This window comes from Babylonia areolata, chromosome 1 (assembly GCF_041734735.1).
Source record: "Babylonia areolata isolate BAREFJ2019XMU chromosome 1, ASM4173473v1, whole genome shotgun sequence".
NCBI classification, from domain to species: domain Eukaryota; kingdom Metazoa; phylum Mollusca; class Gastropoda; order Neogastropoda; family Buccinidae; genus Babylonia; species Babylonia areolata.
Window position 1 is genome coordinate 62,342,200 of NC_134876.1, and position 23,046 is coordinate 62,365,245.

The 23,046-nt window shown below is 37.9% G+C and overlaps 1 protein-coding gene across 8 annotated transcripts in view; it reads right to left on the reverse strand.

The window, feature by feature from the left end:
- Positions 1-1,492: 1,492 nt before the first annotated feature.
- Positions 1,493-23,046, reverse strand: part of LOC143285167 (target of Myb1 membrane trafficking protein-like) — a 46,863-nt gene continuing 25,309 nt past the window's right edge. For 3 of the 8 annotated variants that reach the window (XM_076592416.1, XM_076592408.1, XM_076592399.1), the window contains 6 exons: positions 20,900-20,972; positions 19,121-19,232; positions 18,277-18,370; positions 17,261-17,329; positions 14,354-14,393; positions 1,493-8,538 (listed from right to left, as the gene is read on the reverse strand). In XM_076592416.1, coding sequence (XP_076448531.1) covers positions 8,396-8,538; positions 14,354-14,393; positions 17,261-17,329; positions 18,277-18,370; positions 19,121-19,232; positions 20,900-20,972 — 531 coding nt within the window. In that variant the 3' untranslated portion in view covers positions 1,493-8,395. Of the gene's footprint in view, positions 8,539-11,607; positions 11,636-13,425; positions 13,457-14,353; positions 14,394-15,861; positions 16,310-17,260; positions 17,330-18,276; positions 18,371-19,120; positions 19,233-20,899; positions 20,973-23,046 lie in introns of those variants that run through there. The other 5 variants (XM_076592440.1, XM_076592448.1, XM_076592455.1 and 2 more) reach the window with 5 other exon arrangements.

Sequence of the window (23,046 nt, forward strand, 5' to 3'; positions counted from 1 at the left end):
TTCGGGGGTGTGCATGCTGGGTATGTTCTTGTTTCCATAACCCACCGAACGCTGACATGGATTACAGGATCTTTAGCGTGCGTATTTGATCTTCTGCTTGCATATACACACGAAGGGGGTTCCGGCACTAGCAGGTCTGCGCATATGTTGACCTGGGAGATCATAAAAATCTCCACCCTTCACCCACCAGACGCCGTCAGCGTGATTCAAACCCAGGACCCTCAGACTGACAGTCCAATGCTTTAACCACCCGGCTATTGCGCCTGTCTACACCATTTCCATGGCTTGAATTCTTTCCAAATCAGCCATGAAGGTCCATGTCTTGCATGCATACAGGAAAATGAAATACACCAGTGCATGCACCACGAGTCTGATGGAGATGTTGCTCTACTCCATGTAGGTTTCAAACTGGACAGTACTGCTGTTGTCTTTGCTACCCTTGAAAGGATTTCTGGTTTGGATCCTTCATTGAACAGTTCCGAGCTTCTTTCCCTGGGCAGTTTTATCAGCAGTGATGATGGGAGAGTTCATACGTTCCATGTGGCAAATATTGTGGGTTTTTCTTCCACAGATATTCTTTGGTTTTCTCCCAGAAGCACATATTTTGCGTCAGGCCGGGTAGATGTTTGAAAGATGGCATGATCATTGTTTTACAGTTTGTATGCATTTTCCACCCTCACTGCTGTGTTCTGGCGATTATTTTGAACTTCGTCATTTTTGGGCTGCAACTCCATATTCATTCTTTAGTGCACGAGTTGCATGTATGACCGTTTTTACCCCCACCATAAAGGCAGTCATACTCCGTTTTTGTGGGTGAGGGGGTGAGAGATCCATACTGGGTATGTTCTATTTTCCATACCCCGCCAAACGCTGACATGGATTAAGGGATCTTTAACATGCATATTTGATCTTCTGCATGCGTAAACACAGGAATGGGGTTCAGGTACTAGCAGGTCTGCACATCTGTTGACCTGGGAGATTGGAAAAAAAAAACCTCCACCCTTTACCCACCAGGTGCCGTGACCAGGATTCAAACCTGGGACCCTAAGATTGAAAGTCCAATGCTTTTACAACTCATCTGTTGTGTCCATTATTTTGATTGATCATGATGAAATTCAACAGAATCTCCCCCAAACACAAAGCAGTCCTTGCCATGTCTCAATAGTCACACCCTCCCCTTCCTCTCCTTTATTGAGGTGCTTTTCATTACCCTCAGTGAACATGAAGTGTAGGTTCAAACTGGACACTAGCAGGGTAGAGTGATAACGCTCATCATTTTCTTCCTGGAATTAAATCAAGAGATTCTGTCATTCTACATTCATAGCCTAGTATTAACTATTTTGTGCATTATGGACAATTCGATCTATGCTGTGTGCAATGAACAATTTTGAATACTTTCTCCTCTTTTTGATCATGTGTGTGTTGAAGAAATTATTTTTAACTATTATCCACTGACAGAAACAGAACACAAAAAGAACACAGACGCATGAAACAGGGTGTAAGAATGAAGGTATAATCTCGTGAAAACAGAATTAGAGCACACTGACTTGCAGTGAGAACCAGGGCACAGATAATAGGAGCCAACAACCCTCCTCTTCCCCAAGAGACAGAACATCAATCTTCATCCACCATAACATCAAGTGAACACCATATCTGGTCAACACACATGCACGCACACACATCGCCTGCCTTCATAATCACAACAGACGCATGTAGCCTCCCATTTCCTTGGTGGTTCTGTACTGCACACTGGGCTGGTCATTGACAGTGTGTGCATACTTACTTGACATACACCCCATCAATCACAGATTTCCAAACAAGAATTATCACACTTTCAGAATTCTATGTGTAGATTTTAAGACCAATTTAAAGACTTCAGCACTACCTCAAACCTACCCTCTTCAACTTGCAAGAAAAACGCTCAAAAGGCTCAAGATAAGAACAAAGACCTCCACAAGGAATACCATGACTTACAGAACAACATCAAAGACCAAACTGAAGCGGAATCTGAAGCATGCGTAAAACATTTTTCTATTACAAAAAAAAACAAAAACAAACCCACTTTAAAAAACTGTTCCAACACTAATATTGTGTTCTGACAAATCTTTTCTGATGCCAATACATGAATCTAAGGCGTTAAATAATACTGCAATATATTCACTGGAACATCTAAATTCACAAGTCAAAATCAATGACTTACACAAGCAAAATTCTTCAAGATGAACAATGTTCAGCCTCTGCTAATCATAATCAACAATTTCATTGTACTGACAAATATGTATCAAGACTGTGTGTGTGTGTGTGTGTGTGTGTGTGGGCATGTGTGAGATATTTATTATTTATGACTGTTATACATATATTTACATACAATTATCTGGACTGTTATGTAAGTATCTTTATGCTTATTTATGTCAATATCCATACATAATCTAAAAACATATCCGACTTTCTGAATCACTGATTAATTCTTAAGAAATCGATGGAGTATATCTGCAGCACACTGCTGGATGCATATCCATTTCAAAATGGTAAAGAACTATTGTACCATGATATAATGATTATGGCAATATTCCTGACAGAGAGCAGCAAACTGAATGACAAGACAACTAAGAAACCACTGATGTGACACTAAGTTCATCACTTTGGCAGATTTTTTTCCCCTACACAGTGAACATGCGATAATTATCCTATTTCTTTTTCTAGAACAATCGCTGATCAATGTTTGTGTATTGGTAGCTAAAATCCATCAAATAACTAAAAGCGGCGGCCAATGCTTGAAATGTGCTTCACCACACCCTTTTCCTAAGCTTCTAGAATCGGTGGCAATGCAAGATGTAAACATCCAATTCAAGTATGTCATGATGTAAAGCAACATATTTCCCTCGCAAAGAAAAAAAATCAGTCAAAAATGAGAAAAACGGAAAGAAAAAAAAAAGATGTTCAAATACTGAGCAACTAGAAAGATCTTTGACAAGCATCAACACAAACACTAAAAAAAGATCACACTTGTGCAGTACAAAAAATGATGCTCAAACCTTGAGTAAATGAATACACTTTGCACTGTCTACAATGTGGTTCAAATCATGTCATCAGAAACCAAAGTTCATAACACCACTCAACCACAAAATGACAGGTCTAGATTGACAACACAACCATGACGTCACTATACAAAACTGCATACACTTGGATAACATAGCTCCTCCACAACTGTGGACCTCTTAAAATATTAGAAAAATCATGCATGTGCATCACATACATAACCCATTAATAAAACCTTCTCTGGACCATCCACACTTTCAGAAAGACAACAGCAAATTTTACACCAATACTTTCACAACTGATGACTTAATATGATGCACACATTCACAATCTGTTACTTCACAACTGCAACAGTTCAGCTTCACTTCATTTACCAACAACATGGTAAGAAACTAAGATTTTTCTTTTTTGTGGCTTCCCCCTCCCCCCCGCCCCCCCTCCCCTTTTCTTTCTTTTTTTGTTTTAATGAGAAAACTACAGCTGTCAAGAAATTCATTTTTTGTTAAACTGATACATTTATTTTCAGACTGTGACCTTGATATGATTAAGCAAATATCATTCTGATAAACAAAGAACTCTGAGTGAAACAAAAGAAATTGTAAATTTTAAGTACTTTTTGTTTCCGAAAGTTAAAATTAAAAAAATATCTCTGGTACAAATAAATAAAAGAGCACCTAATATACAGTGTATTCTTTTTTTTTTTTTTTTAGCATTGCAGTCACTTAGTACAATGATAATATCACAGCTGGTCCTTTTTTTTCTCTCAGCTAGCACGTTATGTTTTCTTCAAAGTTATTTGACATTTGACATTGTTGCTTTAGTCCAGCCAAGCGGCCATATCAGGACACAACAACTAAATAAAGAATTCAACCACATTAAAGTTTAAACACAAAACTTTTAAGTTCTTCTGACAACACGGATGTAAAAGTTGTGGGGAAAAGACAATTTACCAACACAAATCCACCAAACAGATCTTGCACACACACATACACACACAGACCAGACAGCCAACAAAATTCTCAAAATAATGAACCATTAGCAGGGGCTTGGAAAAAAATACCAGAAACATGTGTAACTATGTCCGCAACAATGGTCGCCATGAGATCAAGCATTTAGATGTTATCGCAAACAGGCCCAAGAAAATGAAAAAAAAAAAAGAGGGTGTACTGGCCTATTTACGCAGTGCTAATAAATCGTATTGCACTGACACTGCACCAAGAAATTGTCATCAGTTTTGCAAGAAATGAGAGAGAGACTTTATTGTGGATGCTTTTTGTTATTTTTTTTAAATGGAGATAAGTGACTTATCCCAAGGGTCATTTTTAAGACCTCAAAAACTTTCCTGTGTGCTGGAGAAAAAAATTTGTTGGTAATCACAAGTCATAAACAATGCAGTAAAGAGTGGAACATAGCTCTGCTGGTTTGGAGGACAAAACTGGTGTCACAATTGTCTGTCCAAACCCGCCTATCGAGACAGCCAAGTGATTGAAGCACTGAACTTGTCATCCTGGGGTCCTTGTTCAAATCTAGGCTTGATTCTGATGGGTTCAGGGTGGGCACTTTTCCAATCTCACAGGTCAACTAATGTGCAGACCTGCCAGTGCCTGAACCTCCTTTGTGTTTATACATATATATATATATGTGTGTGTGTGCATATTATCAAATGCACTGTCAGCAGTTAGGCACACACAAAAAAAAGTGATTTTGTTCAAAAGGCTCTTTTTAAGTCTGTGCACCTCTTATAGCAAATAAAATCCAGTGAGCATTCAAAAAAAAAAAAAAGAAAAAAAAAAAGAAAGGAAGGACATGGGACACAACTCCTTACAATGTTAACTCCCCCCTCCCCTAATTAGAAGACAGTAAGGAGAAGAAAAAAATCAATGGTGACAAGATCAGGCTTTTATTAAGCAAAACACAGGCAAAAGGCCAGTCAGGCTCAAGTAACTGAACCTAAACAAGACAGGAGAAATGAGAAAATAAGGTAAAGGGAACTAGTTTGCTGTTGTTGTTTTCATCCTTTACAGTTTATCATCTTTCAAACGGTGTGCGAAACAAAGCCTCTCTCATAGCAACAAGTATATCACAAGAGCATAAAGGTGACAAAAGGGAAACATGGCACTATTTCTCACTGACTCACAACAGGTCAACACTACCATGTAGGGAACACATTTCCACAAACATGCAAAATATAGACAGGCATGATCAAAACAAGTGACTTCTTAAAAAAAACAAAAAAACCCAAAACAAACAAAAACAAACACACACACAGCAAAAAGTCATGTTAAGTAGAAACTATTATGTTTATATTCATGAACATAGCCCTCTACCCCAGTCTGTATAACTTGAACAGTTGTTGCTCTGTCATAAATCTATGGCATCCTGATTTATAGTGTCCAATTGTGTAAAATAAAAACATCCATCTATAACAGCAGAGATGTTGTTCTTACCCCACAGTTGATCAGTTATTACCTGATACGTCCATGTATTCAAACCTGCACCCTGTCACCTCTCAAAGTGTTAGTTCACATCAAGGAAAGGAAATGTGGTTTGTTGATAGGTTCAAGAGATCTAGTGCAGTAACGGGCTTCAGTTTCATTTTCTCAAGGAGGCAATACCGTGTTCTGACAAATCTATGTATCCTACACCACATCTGCTGGGCAGACACCTGACAGCAGCATAACCCAACACACTAGTCAGGCATGCATACATATTTGTGTACCTATCAGAGTGGATTTCTTCTGCAGAATATTGCCAGAGGACAACACTTACTTTGTCATGGGTTCTTTTTCATGGTACCATGTGCCAAGTGCGTGCTGCACATGGGATGTCGATTTATCATCTCATCTGAATGACTAGACGCTCAGTTCCATTTTCCAGCCAAACTTCAGAGAACGGGTGTGGCCAGGAGCCCAAATTTCACAGATATGTAGTTGTGACAAAAGAGTCATACAATACAATGGCACAACCTAGATAAACGATGAAACCAATATGTCACCACTCAAAAGAAATATGTATTTTATGTTCTAATACAAGATGAAGAAAATTAAAACACAATTTAAGTTTATTTTGTATCTATCTTTATGGGTTTTTTTCTCCCAGGTCTTGTACTGGATGGGAAAACACCACACAATAACTCAAGGAAAGAACAGACAACCTGGAGTGACAGATGCATGTTGTCATAATTGGAAAACACCATACAATAACTCAAGGAAAGAACAGACAGCCTTGACAGATGCATGTTGTCATAATTGGAAAACACCATACAATAACTCAAGGAAAGAACAGACAGCCTGGAGTGACAGATGCATGCTGTCATAATTGGAAAACACCACACAATAACTCAAGGAAAGAACAGACAACCTGGAGTGACAGATGCATGTTGTCATAATTGGAAAACACCATACAATAACTCAAGGAAAGAACAGACAGCCTTGACAGATGCATGTTGTCATAATTGGAAAACACCACACAATAACTCAAGGAAAGAACAGACAGCCTGGAGTGACAGATGCATGTTGTCATAATTGGAAAACACCACACAATAACTCAAGGAAAGAACAGACAGCCTGGAGTGACAGATGCATGTTGTCATAATTGGAAAACACCACACGATAACTCAAGGAAAGAGCAGACAGCCTGGAGTGACAGATGCATGCTGTCATAATTGGAAAACACCACACAATAACTCAATGAAAGAACTGACAGCCTGGAGTGACAGATGCATGCTGTCATAATTGGAAAACACCATACAATAACTCAAGGAAAGAGCAGACAGCCTGGAGTGACAGATGCATGCTGTCATAATTCTATCGGTTGTGGAAGGTGGGGGTAACAACATCTCAGCTGATTATAAATCAATGATTTGCTGAAATAAATGAACACAACTTCATATTGATAACAGAGAAGAAAAGAGAAGAAATTAACTTTCAGACTATTTCCTTTTCACACAACCACACGTGAACGTATCACACATGCCATACTTTCTGGAGAACCATCTCTTGATATAAACAAATGGCAAAGAAGACAACTTTCAACTTGCAACATCAGCACCGCATAAGAATATGAGTTTGCTGGATAGTACCAACCACATAACACATTGCTGCAAAACACTGAAAGGTAACATAACAAAGTGTTTCTGTTCTTATGTCTGTCTGAATTCCTAAAGGTCATATGAATTAAATATGATCTATCAGGATTTCAAAGAAAAACTTAAAACTTGTACTTCACAAATACCAGTACACAACACAAGCAAAAAATGGCACAAAAGAATAAAACACAAATATAACTCCATTCCCCTGAAGAATGCAATGATATGCTATCCATGATGAATGTGTTATTGTTTTATAGGGTGTGTATCTGTATGTGTGCATGTTCTTTGTGTAAGCATGTGGCAGGTGGGTATGGGCATGTGTAAGAGTGTCTTTGTGTGAGAAAAAGAGAGAGAAAGAAGTAACCATTTATGGGTGTAGAAAAGAAATACTACATACATTTTTTTTTTTTAATTCACAGCTGATTAAAAAGATCAGAACAATGAGAAGGCAACAATAACAAGAATCTTTTTCAAAAAGCTCTCAAGTGCAGTAGTAAGTGTGAATACTCTGGAAAACTCACACATTGCAAAGAAAGGTGCTGATTCCAATCCAAGAGTGCTAAAAAAATGAAACAAATAAAATAAACACTTAACTGATCACAATGGTGAAAACCATGCCACAGTAAGTGTGAATAATCTCAGGAAAACTTACATCTTTCAAACACAACTGCTTATTCCAATCCAAGATTGCTTATAAATAGAATAAATGGAAAAAACTGAACTGACCACATGAGGTTAAAACCACACTCACTGATTCTCAGAGCACAAGCACCAAAAAACAACAACCAAAAACAAAAACAAACAAACAAAAACCAACCAAACAAAAAAAACTGGTACATAAGGGAATTGTAACTGATGGAATAAAATTAAGAACATACAATCACCAAACATATTCACAGACAACCATGAAAGATATGAATATCAACGAATGAGCATCTTTTAAAACAAAGTTGCACATTTAACAACCAATCAATTACACCACCAATAACAACAAAAGGAAAGAAGTCTTTTTAGACCATGACAATACGATAACAGCAATGAAAGATTCCATTACAAGAATTTTTAAAATCCGTAAACCAGAAGACACCAAAAAAGTCAGAAGAATATATCAAATATCTCTATCAACATACACGACACAAGCATTGCAAAGCACAAAGTTCCTGAATAACATAAATGTAAATACTCAATGTACACAATCAAGAACCTCTTTTTTTTGTAATGTTTTTCATGGTTTTGCAATCTCCACCTGTGGACTAGTGGCTGGGCTCACAAAGCAAACAGTGGATTCTCCTCGTCGTCTTTCTTCAGCTGCCGGGAATTCCGAGTCCCTGGCTGCTGACCTGTCTGGGCAGAAATGGTGGGTAAGCCCTCTGCCGCGGAGGCTCTCTCTGTCAAAAACCTGTCAAACTCTGCAACAACAACACCACCACATTACTTCATTAACACTTTAAAAAAAAAAAGAAAAGAAAAAAAGCTTTATGAGCTCTAAGCATAAAGTTGGTAACTGTCATGAGATATGTCACTATCAAAATGAAAGTGGACGTTTGCTTTGTGAAATCTGTGGAACTATGATGACATAAGTTACTGTGCTGACTAAAAAGATCACATGTTTTGTGAAATCTAAGTATATAAGACATGTAAACTATGAAGAATAAAGCAGATATATATATACTTTCTCTTTGTTACCATGGGATTACTGTGAACGCAGACATATTATGCTTATGGTGTGAAATCTGGAGAAGATCTAAATGTGTTACTGACAATGTATGAAGCACACTGGTTAAAACTGAGGATTGGCCGTGTGGATGAGAAATGAAATCAGATCAAATTATGGTGCTTAGAGCCTCACCGACCACTGAGGCCATCTCAAGGCTATGAAGTAGAAAAGAAGGAAAGAGGCGTGTGGTAGAACAGCCTCCTACAAGCCAAACCTCAAACTGAACACCCTGTTTTGGGGAGGTGTTTTTTTTGTTTTGTTTTGTTTTGTTTATCATGAAGGAAAATTTTTGTTAACGTGTACTCGTCTATTTGCTCGTGTGGGCCTTTTGCATTTGTTTACTTTTTGACGTCACTCTGTTTATATGGTGTGTGTCAAAGAAGCTGATGTATAATGTTTCTATGCCCGGAGGGGGCACATGAAATAAACTTCTTGCTGTGTCTTCCCTTGCCTTGTTTGGCTCTCTCTCTCTCTCTCTCTCTGTGTGTGTGTGTGTGTGTGTGTGTGTGTGTGTGTGTGTGCATGTAAGTGAGTGAAAGAGAAAGAGAGAGAGAGAGAGAGAGAGAGAGAGAGAGAGAGACTGAGAGTGTATGTGCGAGTTACGTGTGTGTGTGTGACAGTGTGAGTGAGTTTGTGTGTGAGAGACAGAGAGAGGGAGAGAGAACAATAACAATGTTTTATTTAAGGCCATGGCCCCATCTCTTCAGAGAGAAAGAGAGAGAGAGAGAGAAAGGGGAGGTCGGGGTGTGTGTGTGTGTGGGTTGGGGTGTGTGTGTGTGTTCGAGTATGCATGAGCATTCAAAGGTACAGGTATGTGAATGTCTGGAGAAATCTCTTCATGTGTGTAACTAATTTTAGTCTTTGGTTTCCTACTGAAACTGCTGTGTCTTCTAAAACATGATCACAGTTAAAACATAGAACTAAGTGGAGATTTAAAAAAAAGGATGACAGAATAGGGAGTTGGAGAAAAAAACCAAAATCCCAAATAACTTAATGTACAGCTCTAAGTACTGGTACACAAGCAAAGCTGAGCAGAATGTGACATGGCACAGTACGTGACACCAAACAAACAACTATAGCAATGCCTAAACAGTTACAGCCGCATCTGCACCTTAATTTGTAAATAAAACTAAGCAGCACTGGTGATGGTATTTTTTCTGCACACATTATCTTTTTAATAAACAACGAAACAAAAACCCTTGAAGATTCATTTGGATTCGTTTTTTATATTCTTTTAGGGCTAAAGAATTGTTTGGCTTGATACTAAAGACCCGAGTACAAAACCTGTGTCTTGATCTTTTTTTCTTTTTTTTTTTTTTGGTAATGACAAAAAGCAAAGCACTGAGGATGTCCTGTCAGAAACTGTTTTGATAGTAACATCCTACTATTCAAAACCGACACACGCACAGGAACATACAAAAACAAACCGCACTAAATATGGATGTTTTCCACATTCCTTTTTAAAATCTCTCGCAGCTGTCTAACGTCTGACATTTTGAACAGTTATATCACCTAAATACAAAACATTCATATATTTTGCAAGCATCCTTATTCTTAAAAAAAAAAGATAAGAGTTCCAATTCATATTCACAATCTAGAAAAAAAAAGAAAAAAGAGCCAGTTCTTAAGGAAGAACAGTCCAGGCTAACTGTACAAGACAAGCAAGTGTCAACCCTGACCCATGTTTAACAAAAAAGTTTCCATCCTTTCCCACTGAAATCAGTAAATGTTTTGAAATAATTTCAGAGATACTTTTCAGTACAACCTGGAAGACATAGGTACAAAATTTTATCATATCACATCCTGAACTACTCAGACCAAAGGCAACACCACAACACCCAAAAGACATACAGATCAACCGACCTCACTGACACCACAACACAATCCAACAGATGTAGTATAATGACACAACAATTCATACAACTATCAACAAACAGGTAAGCTTGATTCTCAATACATGTACCTTTCAACAGGTAAGCATGATTGTCAATACATGAACCCTTAAACAAACAGGTAAGCTTAATTCTCAATACATGTACTTTTCAACAAACAAATAAGCTTTCTAAATACTTGTACTCTTCAATAAACAGGTAAGCTCGATTCTCAAAGCATTTTTACATATACCCTTCAACAAACAGGTAAACATCATTCTTAATCCATATACCCTTCAACCAATAGGCAAGCTTGATTCTCAATATATATATATATACCCTTCAACAAACAGGTAATAGGTAAGCTTGATTCTAAATGCATGTACCCTTCAACAGACAGGTAAGCTTGATTCTAAGTGCATGTACCCACCATCAGAAAGATAAAGCCTAGCCCAGCGCAGGAGACCCAATGCAGGAAGACCCTTAAACACTGACTGAACAATCAACTCTGCTCCCAAACCCAATAAACAGAAACAACAGACCAAAACTAACAATGCACAATGTCAATCCCACACAGCAGAGAGGAACAATTTCACGAATGAGAGCATATATATACATATACATTTACAACACTGCCTTCAAAAAGAGGACAAACACACACACACTAAGACGATCATTTTCACAAACGAGCGCATGTATATATATATATATATATATACATTTACGACACAGCTTACAAAATGAGGACACCCTCAGACAGGAACACAGAGCAGGGAAAGAAATGCTCCAGCTACCACAAGACAGACTAAGAAGAGAGAGAAAGAGAGAGAAAGAGCACATCAGTGAGGTGTGCTCTGTGCCATGCAGTGAGGAGAGGGCTGGCTACCTACATCCACTGCTGTTTCGCTGCCCTTCAGTCTGCAGCAACAAGGAACAAGCATGCAGTCAGAATCAACCTTTTTTTTTTGTCTTGTTCATCTCGATTTTCTACCCCTTGGCTTCCTGTCATTACATCTGATGGCAACAACTAAGAACAGCGATGACATGTTGTTAAGAACAACTAAGAACAGTGATGACATGTTGTTAAGAACAACTAAGAACAGTGATGATATGTTGTTAAGAACAACTAAGAACAGTGATGACATGTTGTTAAGAACAACTAAGAACAGCGATGACATGTTGTTAAGAACAACTAAGAACAGTGATGACATGTTAAGAACAACTAAGAACAGTGATGACATGTTGTTGAGAACAACTAAGAACAGCGATGACATGTTGTTAAGAACAACTAAGAACAGTGATGATATGTTGTTAAGAACAACTAAGAACAGTGATGACATGTTAAGAACAACTAAGAACAGGGATGATATGTTAAGAAAGAAAAGTGATGACATGTTAAGAAAGAACAGTGATGACATGTTAAGAAAGAACAGTGATGATATGTTAAGAACAACCAAGCATAGTGTTGACATGTTGTTAAGAACAACTAAGATTGAGAAAGAACAGTCAAGACGTGTTGGTAACAACTAAGAACAGTGATGACGTGTTGTTAAGAACAATTAATAGTGTTGACCTGATGTTTTGAGAGAAAGCATTTCAGTACCAAACAGAACTCCAACCCTTCATTCTTCCTTGAAAAATTATCTCTTCGTTCTTAAAAAAAAAACACCCCAAAAAAAAAAAAAATCCAACTTCTTTTCTTTTTCTTTAAATCTGTCCCTTAACTAAGGAAAAAGTACATTACATCCACTACATCACACTGAGGAACAAAAAAAAAGAAAAAAAAGAAAGAAAAAAATCACAAAATCTACCTACCATCATTCACTGTCTTCCAAGAAGTGATCATTGAACTCTACTCTTTTACACAAACCAACCAAAAAACAACAACATAAAAATATTCAAAAACAGGATCCAGAGAACTCCAAACAGTGACTGGTGTGCTCTACATCCAAATGTCTATGGTTTGTTCAGTCTTCATACAGACCTGGTGTCAATCCAGTGTCACAGTGTTCTTCAGGTGACAACAATCACATTTCATTCCATCAATGTCCACAGTACAGTCATGTGGAAAATAAAATCACTTTAAAGTGTGATTCACTGATAGCAAGACATAGTAATGCGCATGGCAGTTACATTGAGAGCTATGTTTTTGAAGCAACATATGCATTTGCGTGTGCGTGTGTGTGTTTAAGAAAGTAAGCTGTGTTCTTACAGGAAAATTTACTGGACAAAAAAACAGCATGACAGTATGTGGTTGTTAGATTTGCTCGGTGTGTATGTGTGTGTGTGTGTGTGTGTGTGCGCGCGCGTGCATGCATGTGTGTGTGTCTGAGTGTGTCTGAGTGTGTGAATGTGTGTGTGTCTGTGCATGTGAACAAACAGCATGACATAATTTGCTCTGTGTGTGTGTGTGTGTGTGTGTGGTGTCTGTGAGTGTATGCATGCATACATGTTTGTGTGTGTGTGTGTGTGTGTGTGTGAGAGAGAGAGAGAGAGAGAGAGAGAGAGAGAGAGAGCGAGAGAGAGAGAGAGAGAGTGTGTGTGTGTGTGATTCAAGATGATCACAAAACAAAACCTGACAGCCACATCCTGCTCTGAAGCGTCTATCACTGCAGATGTTGTTGTCTAAAACTAATGGTGTAAGCAGAAGATGGTGCATTTAGCCAGCCTGGCTAGCAGTTAGAACCATACAAAAGTGCACAACATACTCAGAGGAATTGGTAAGGTTGGACTGACAAACTGAAAGTACAACAAATTCTGAAATCATCAACCAGGCCAGCGGCAACACAAAATACATCATCCTGAAACTCTGAAAAAAGCCAAATATTATAACAAAAAGCACGACACTTTCACAAATGTCTGCCAGTTTAACAAAAGCTTGTTATTGTAACAAACGCCAGATATTTCAACAAAAGCTTGATATTTCAACAAAAGCTGGTTATCTTAACTTAAGCTTAAAAGTTTTAACAAAAGCCTGTATATGTTTTAATAAATGCATGGTGTTTTAACACAAGCCTGCTATTTTAACAAAAGCTTGATGCTTTGACAAAGCCTACGTTATGTTTGAACAAATTACTGATATTTCAACAAAAGCCTGATATCTTAGCAAAAGCCTATTTTAACAAAAACCATGTTTTAATATAAGCATGATGTTTTAACAAAAACCAGATGTTTTAACAAAAGCCTAGGTTATAGTTCAACATAAGCCTGATGTTTTAACAAAAGCCTAAGATTTTAACAAAAGCATGAAATTTCAACAAATGCCCATGTTATATTTTAATCAAAGCTGGATGTTTTCACAAAAGCTCAATATTTTAACAAAAACCAAATATTGTAGGGTTACTTGTTCTCTCTCGATCCATGGTCCACACATTCACTTACCACACCACCCAAATCAAAACAGTCTTGTATAATTCTTTGTTTCTCCAGTACAAACTTTTTTTTAATTTGGAAGCCAAAGTAATATAACCAAACAGGGACAATTACACTGCAACCACTAAGCTGCAGGCACAAAACTTAAACCACACAGGTTGGTCAGCTATCCATGTATTTTCTGACACAGCAATAACTGACAATATCCATACCCAAAAGATGAATATCACATTTGAAACGGAAATGATGTACAAAAGGACTTACCTGAGCTTGTAAGGCCTTCAGATTTTCCTGCAGAGTCAGTCTGAAAATGATTAAGAAACGCTTGAATCTAGACACATAGATTTGTAACAACTGTACCTCACACACAGACATCGCAACAAATTACGCTCACGCAACACAGGAGGTGACCTGCAACTAGAAAGATGAAGTTGTGTACATGGTTCTGACAAAACCTGGCACTGATATGTAAGTTGAAGGTGCATGAAACACAGCATTTGATTGGCTAGCAGATGGCGGACTGATAGCAAGACAGTTTATCACCGAGTTGCTGTGAAATTTTGGCCAAGAGGAGCAAACTGATAAGTTTGCATCAGTTTAACATGATACAATATATGACCCCGAAGTGTGAGTTCAAGGTGCAAGATACAAGAATACTTTATATCATCTCTAAAAGAGAAATTGTTGACAAGTTTGCTGATAAAAAGGTGACATGAAAAAGGCATTTCATCCACAGTAAAACACAAAGTTTCATCATTCAATAAACAAATTCAGAAACAAACATTCAACACAGCACAAGCATTCTATCTATTATAAATTCCTCATTATAAAGAAATAGTACTATCAATAATCATTTCTGAAAAGTCAATCAATAAAACTGAGTAAGTAAAAAAAAATTGAAACAAAATAAAGGGAAGTAATTTGCAATTGTGCATTACTAATAAATTGCTCACAATAATTTTGAACAAAAACTGCATTCACACACACACACACACATTTTATCATCATTGATCACTGTTGTTTACAGCCATGCCTCCCACACAGGGCCATATCAGAAAAAATATTCTTTGTATGCTGAACACTGGAAGTATGTGATGAATACCACAGAAGAGAAAAATAACACTATTTCCTGAACATGAGGAGATAAGTGTTTTTTTCTTCTTCTTCTTCTTTTAATTGGACAGTTGAGTTAGAACAAATCATTCATCAAAAAAAAAATATATTTTTTTTTTAAATAGATTTTTTTCCTAAATCTGAACAGGAAACAGGGATGAACACACACAAAACTGAAACTGATCCTTGAACCTGAAAAGAAAATAATAAATGATCCATAAATTAAATAGTAAAAATTAAAATAAAATATAAATAAAGCAAGCAAGCCCAACAAGCAAACCTGCCACCACCATCAAAGCCTCTTTTGCATACAAGCTTGAATGGTACCCATCAATTTAAACCTGACCCACCAGATCTTATTTGAAAAGTTTTCTGTTGGCAGTATCTAGCAAACAGCAAGTTAAATCTTTATAATCCAAATTTCTATTTGTCCTGTTTTAATATTTCTTCTTGCGGAAAGGCGCTTTAACGTTTTCAGTCATTTTCTTATTTCTTTATTTTGTTTGATAATTTTATTTCATTTCATGATAATGTTTTACACAAACCTAGTGTAGGCTCTCCAGGCCGGACCAGTGCACAGGGTTTATGCAAGGCGATTCATCTGCTTCTTTCGGATATATATATATATATTCAACAGCAGATGTGGCGTAGTGTATATGTATCAGCACACTCTGATAACTCCCTAAATCTAGAACTGTATGTATGGATGGCTGGAAAATTTACTGCACTTGGGGGTAGCCAATGGCTACTCTGCTGCAATCAACAATAATAATAGTAATAACAGTAATAATAATAAAAAGAATAATTTCACTTACATAGCGCCTTATCAAGTAATTTTTTGGTCTAAGTGCTTCACAATACAATAATTAAAAAACCCCAGAAGATGATAATAATTAAAATAAAATGAAACAAAAACCAAGTCCCCTCAGTTCCACCACAGCTTTTTTCCTGCAGTGTTAAAGCAACACGACAACAACAGAAAGTGGTCAGTCAATTTGCAGTGAGTGATTCTTCACCCCAACACCAACACCTCTGGAAAACATTCTCCATCCACCCCAGCAGCTCTGAACTCACCCGTTCACCTTCTTTATATGACTTCAACACAGCCTGTAACATGCAATCTTGCTACTGGCGCAAAGATACATCTCTCGTTACTGAAACGATCACCTTTTTATTTTCTTTTGACAGGTGTCAGTGAGGCAAATTCATCATCCTTTTTCTTCCATCTATGTTATTCTTTTTACCCCAGAAAATGGAGTATGGCTGCTAACATGGCAGGGTAAAAACGGTCATGCACGTAAAAGCCCACTCGTACATACGAGTGAATGTGGGAGTCGCAGCCCATGAAGAAGAAGAATCTCTTATTAGGGAAAGTATTTCGTGCATGTCTTCATGCGAGTGTTAAAATTCCCAATAGCACGCACAGTGCCTGTATTCATGGAGAGGTGTGGTGGATAGGATATATCATAATCAGTCATGCAATGCTGGACCTAACGTTTGAAAGCATGCATGTCTACAAATTGCCTCCCACCCACTTCTTACTCATGCATGCACATATCTACATGAGCACACACATACACACACACACACCTTCCTTCTCTCTGCACACACATTCATCATATTGTGCATGTACAAGACAGTGACAAAATATTTACACTATATTGGCATGCACATCATGTCTCATGTCTCATACAAACAACAGAAATATTTGGCATTATCTCTTTGTAAGCATGAACTCGACCTACACACTTCTTTTCCTGTGGTTGGCTGACATAAAAAAAAGCACAAAAAAAAAGCCAATGAACATTGAAAGAAAAAAACAATAACATAAATGAACGAGAACTACACACTTCTTTCCTAAGATTTGCTTCGGCTAAAAAACTTCTGATAAACATTAAAAGAAAAAAAGGTAAAAAAACAACAACAAAAACCAAAAAAAAACATAACATACATGAATAAGAACTACACTATACATAAAAAAACAAAACAAAAAAAAAAATCACCCCTAGCCTACATACCAGCTACCCTACTGATAAAAATACACACACAGATACCTACAGCGGTATTAGGATCATGCGTTGCCAACCACTGTTCCATTTCATCATAATCACTCTCTTTGTCTTGCAGCTGCAAAAAGGGTAAACGGTAAGGTTGGGATTAACACAATGGGTAAGATGGTGATGGTATCAACCAGGTCAAGTGCTGATTTATTACACAAAGAAAAACAAGTTTACATGCAAAACAATGGTTGCATAGACAAAAAATAAAATAAAATGGAGATGGCTGGAATAAAATGCCAGGAAACAGAAATGGGAGTTGATGGCTGTGGTGACCTAATGGATGGAGCACCGGATTCTTGTCAGTTTTTTTTTTAGTTCAATTCCCGGTTTCAGTGCACCTGATGGGTTAAGGATGGAGATTTTTCTGATCTCCAAAGTCAACAAATGTGCTGACCAGCTAGTGCCTGAATCCCCCTCATGTGTATACACATACAGAAAATCAAATACATACATTAAAGATCCTGTAATCCATGTCATCGTTCATTGGGTTACGGAAACAATAACATACCCAGCATGCACACCCCTGAGAACGGAGTATGACTGCCTACATAGCAGGGTAAAAATGGTCATACACATTAAAGTCCACTTGTACATACAAGTGAACATGGGAGTTGCAGCCACAAACAAAGACAAAGAAATGGAAACAAAAAGGAAGTGCAAATGAAACAACTTAATGAGGGGCAGAGGAAGGTCAGGGGGCAAAAGGTTGGGGGGATGTGGGTGGTAGCGGAAGTGGCCATCATTGGGTAAGAAAATGTGCACATATCATACTCCAACATCTGGGAATCATTCAGAAAATAAAATGGTGGATTAAAAGTACAACACTATTAAAACTGAATAAAATCTCAGACATAAAAATTTACATAAAATCTTAAAAACAAAGATTACGCACACACACGCACAAACACACAGTACATTTTAGCAAAACGTTTTACGGCCACAGAACATACCCACAGTTGAAGGCTCAACCCTTACCAAGACACCAAATGAATAAAACTGGAGACAAGACGATACCTGTAAGACTTCCTGGTCTCCCTGTGACTTGGCGCTGACGGCCTGTCCAAGTCCCCCTCCCATCTGGTCCTCCTTCTGGTTACTGTATGCTGACCTGCAGGTAAAATGTGTCATTCTCACCTCATTGTACTGAATAACTTTATCACAACACATTTCTCTGTGTGAAATTCAGGCTGCTCTTCCCAGGGAGAGTGTGCTGCTACAGCACAGTGCAACCCTTTCTTATTTCCTGCCTGAAAGTGTCTATTTTCTTATCAAAGTAGATTTTTCTACAGAATTTCAATTTCACCAGGGACATTACTGTCAAATGTTAATATTTTGTTTGTCTTCAATTCATTGCAGATGAATTTTGAGATAACTCGTAAAAGTGTCACTCAGTGCTAAGTGCTGACTACCAAGTGTTCTTGTAACAATGAACTCCCCAAGTTCAAAACAGTCTGTATCCACATTTACTCAATCCATTTTGTGTTTCACCATTCAATTCCTGTCATCAGTCTTTGGCCTTCATTACATTTGCATTTAGCATCCAGCATTCAACTTTTTACATTATGTAGATAAATCAGAGATATAACTATAAGGTGGAGGAAGTTTTTGTGGACAGTGACAGGAAAATCAAAATTTTGTACTTTAGCCAGCCCAATTCTGAAGTACAAACACAGAGAGGCCAGGAGATAGGCAGACAGACAGACAGAGAACAAAGCTGTAAAACTGACCCCTGTGCCTGTCTGTTCTGGTCGGAGACAAATCATTTTGGATTTTAGCCTAATTCTGAAGTACAGACACAGAGAGGACAGGAGAAGGGCAGACAGGTGGACAGAGAGACAGACAAAGCTGTGAAACTGACCCCTGTGCCTGTTTGTTCTCGTCAAAGGACTGCCGGGACTGGGCGAACATGTCAAAATCATCTCCTGCCGCTCCAGAAGCTGGGGCCTGGGACCCAGAGGCGGAGTTCAGATCTGCAACAACATTTTCTTTTTATTTCTCACAAAACCATTTTGCATAATTATTGTCATTTCGTTTGTTTATGACAAGTAAGAAACATTTTTACTAAAGGAGATAAGAAAAGGAAAAGACATACACACACACACACACACAATAAATCAGAGAACAAAATGACTAAAACAAAACAAAAATGACAAAAAAAACCAAAAACAAAGAACAAAAAACAATCAAAAGACAGGCATATACTGAGAGAACTGAGTAAACGGAAAAACTGGTGAGACAGTCTTGCAGATAGAAAAGGCGCTTTTCTGCAGAAGAAACAAAAAAATTTTGAACTTTAACCCTTTGAGCCCTGAGCAATTTTAACCCTTCTGCCTGAGCTCCTGAGCCAAAATTTGCAAATAATTGTATTTAATGTGTCACGGCAGATATAAAAAGAGTGCCCTGACCACTGCTTTACCGGTGGTAGAGAAAAATGACATAATGCCTAGCCACTAGTTGAGCGGTGCGTAAACACTTGTGTTGTGTTTTGCTATTGGTTGACTTATACTGAAATTGATCTTTTTTATCCAAAGCACATGCACAAAACACAGTGAAAAGGTGCCGCCATGTTGGTATTACGTTCGCTGATGTCAGAATATTACGGTTTTTCTGATTGGCTCTTCAATATAAGTCAACCAATAGCAAAACTAAGTGTTTATGCACCGCTCAACCGGTGGCTAGGCATTATGTCATTTTTCTCTACCACCGGTAAAGCGGTGGTCATGGCTCAAAGGGTTAAGTTTAAAAATAAATATATAAATGATTAGAAAAAACATATATGTGTTTAAAAAAAAAAGAAAACAAAGAAAAAGTATAGCACAGGAAACAGTTTTGAAAGTACATGAGTGACAGAAGTAATGCAAAGTGCAACAACATTCCACACATAGAGTCACATCATGTTTCTCAACAAGATTCTTCAGTGAACACTCCAAACAGTGAACATTCCAAACAGAAAAGGAAATTTTCTCCAAAATTTTTTTTTCCTCCTTCAACTCGACCACACACGAAAGAAACTGTTTCTCAAGTCTAAAGCAAACAGGTGAAATGACCAGGAAGCCACAATGACAAGATGACGAAAAGGAACAAGAAAGAAAAGGCAACAAGAGAACAGCAGTAAAGATGACACTTCCAGCACAGATTCTCTTGAAAGGAGGAGGGAGTGACTGGCAGGATGAATACTTTTTATATCTGAAATGCCCCTGTGGCGTTCCCATAGGACAGCTAGGTAAGTGGTAAAAGCACAGGACTTGTCCTGGGTTTGAATCTGGTCTCAATTCCTGGTAGGTAATGCTTGGAGATTTTCTGATCTTCCAGGTCATCAGATGTGCAGACCTGCTAGTGCCTGAACACACTTAGTGTGTGTACACATGCAGAAGATCAAATACTCCCATTAATGATCCCATAATGCATGTCAGCTTTTGGTGGGTTATGGAAACATACTTAGCGAGACACACCCCTGAAAATGGAGTGTACGGCAGGGTAAAAACGGTCATGCACATAAATGCCCACAATTCCACCAGTTGCAGCCCATGCAGGCTGAGGAAGAAAACTCCCACAGGGCAAACTACTAAAATAAGTATGGTCCAGACTGAGGGTAGAGAGGCCAGACATACAAACTGACACAGAGATGGGCACTCACTGAGGTTGGCCATCTGAGGAGTGACTGCTGATTCCCCAAGATCTATCAGGTTAGGACCACCCTGCGCAGGAACCTGAAACACAGCCACTCTTTCACTGACATATCTGGTGCTTCTTATCAACAGAACCAGCAGCATTACTCTTACTTAAAAGAGCACAATCACATTTTTGTTGTCAAGTAAGAGTAGCATGAAAAAAGTAAGCACACTTTTTGTCTTTGTTCAATGTTTGTGTGCAGCCTTTGTTCTTGTATTTATGTATAACATTTCATTTTTTTGTAGGATGTGTGGAACTCTTGAGCTGTTAACTCTTGAGCTGTTTTTTTCATTTAAAGAACTGATGCAAAATATTTTTGTCCTGATCCAATGGGAATGTCAAGTTTTTACCCCTATAAAATGGTACATATACTTGTTATTACATGGCATGCACTGTGTGTAGACCATTTTTAAACTAGTTTACTTTACTGCCCTGATGTGAGTATGTTCATGAACGGTCGGAAACAGATGGCTCTACATTACAAGTATACTGGAAAACAGGTAAGAATGAGTAAAATGGTGCTAAGTATTTTTGTCCTTTTTAAATACTGAAATGATGTATTTCCTCTTCCGATGTGTTCTGTATCATTTTTTTCCCTGAATTGATGTGTAGAGTTTCTTGTCTTATTTGGTGTGTATGGTTTCCTGTTTGAAATGGCAGGAGCAAGATTTGTAAACAAGGTGTATCGCTGTCATGAAAGCAAATTTGGCATGAACTGCAGCATACTGTCAATGTGGAGAAGAACTGGATGACATACCTCTGGCAACAAAAAAAGTGTGAAAAAAGTATGCATGTGTAAACCTGCGCACATGCACATGTTAGTGAACCCGCATGTTTGCTGTCTAGTTAAACACACTAATGCTCTGGCTGTGTTTAATAATAATAACAGCAGTAATAATAATAATAATATGGGCATTTATAATGCTCTCTGCCTCCTTTGAACAAGGGCCCAAGCACAAACAATTAACATCAATATGTAGAAAAACAGTTACAAAAACCAGAACCACATAACTTAAGAACAAGAAAAATCTGATGTGTCAATGACAAAGCACACACACACATATATACAAACATGCCAACACTTAGATATCCATGACAGCAGATTTGCAGAATGTGTTATGAGCCCAGATTTGAACTGAGATTTTGTTTCAGCATGGTGAATTTGGTAGGGAAGTTTATTCCAGGAGGCAGGACCAAGGAATAAAAAGACACTGTTCGAATAATTTCTTTTCTACAATGTAGGCTGCAGAGAAAATGTCTCAGCAGATGATCACAATGAACAGTGTGGAATCTGAGGGTGAACAATATCAGACAAGTAGTGTGGGAATGTACCAGATAAAGTACTGAAACAAATGCAAGAAATTTTGTAATCAATTCTCTGAGCTGTAAAAAGCCAGTGGAGTTAAGTTTATAAAACATTAAAAGAAAATTAATAAATCAATTCTCTAAGCTACAGAAAGCCAATGGAGTTTAGTTTGTAGATAGAGAGAGACAGACAGACAGACAAAGACAGAGAGAGAGAGAGAGAGAGAGAGAGAGAGAGAGAGAAGAGAAGACAAGACAAATGGTTTATTGTACATCAGCCTCAGGCCATTATACAAACACATGGGAAGGGGAGGGCACTGGGGGGCAGGGTCTGGTGCGGTTGGGGTCAGAGGGGGTATAATCTGGATAAACACATCAATAGCAAGAACATTGTTATAATATGAACTCGCGTGCTGTCAATTCTCAACAGAATCAAACATGCTAATAAAAATAGTTGTATGGGATGTTTTGGTTAATATCACTGATTGTCGTTCCACCGGCAAGGGGTTGAGAGAGAGCGAGAGAGAGAGAGAGAATGTGTGTGTTGTGTGTTGTGTGCATGTGCATGTGTGTGTGCATGTGCATGTGTGTGTGCATGCATGCATATGTGTGTGCATGCGTTCATGCACACACATCTTTGAGTGTAACATATGTATGTGTGTGGATAAGCAAGCAAGGACGGAAAGACAGAGCAGGAGAAACAAAAGTGGTTAATGTGCAGTCATTCTCAGCAAAAAGTATTAATAGATTCCCACCCAAATATGCAAATAAGGATTTGAAAAAAAAAATTGTCAAAGACATGCACAC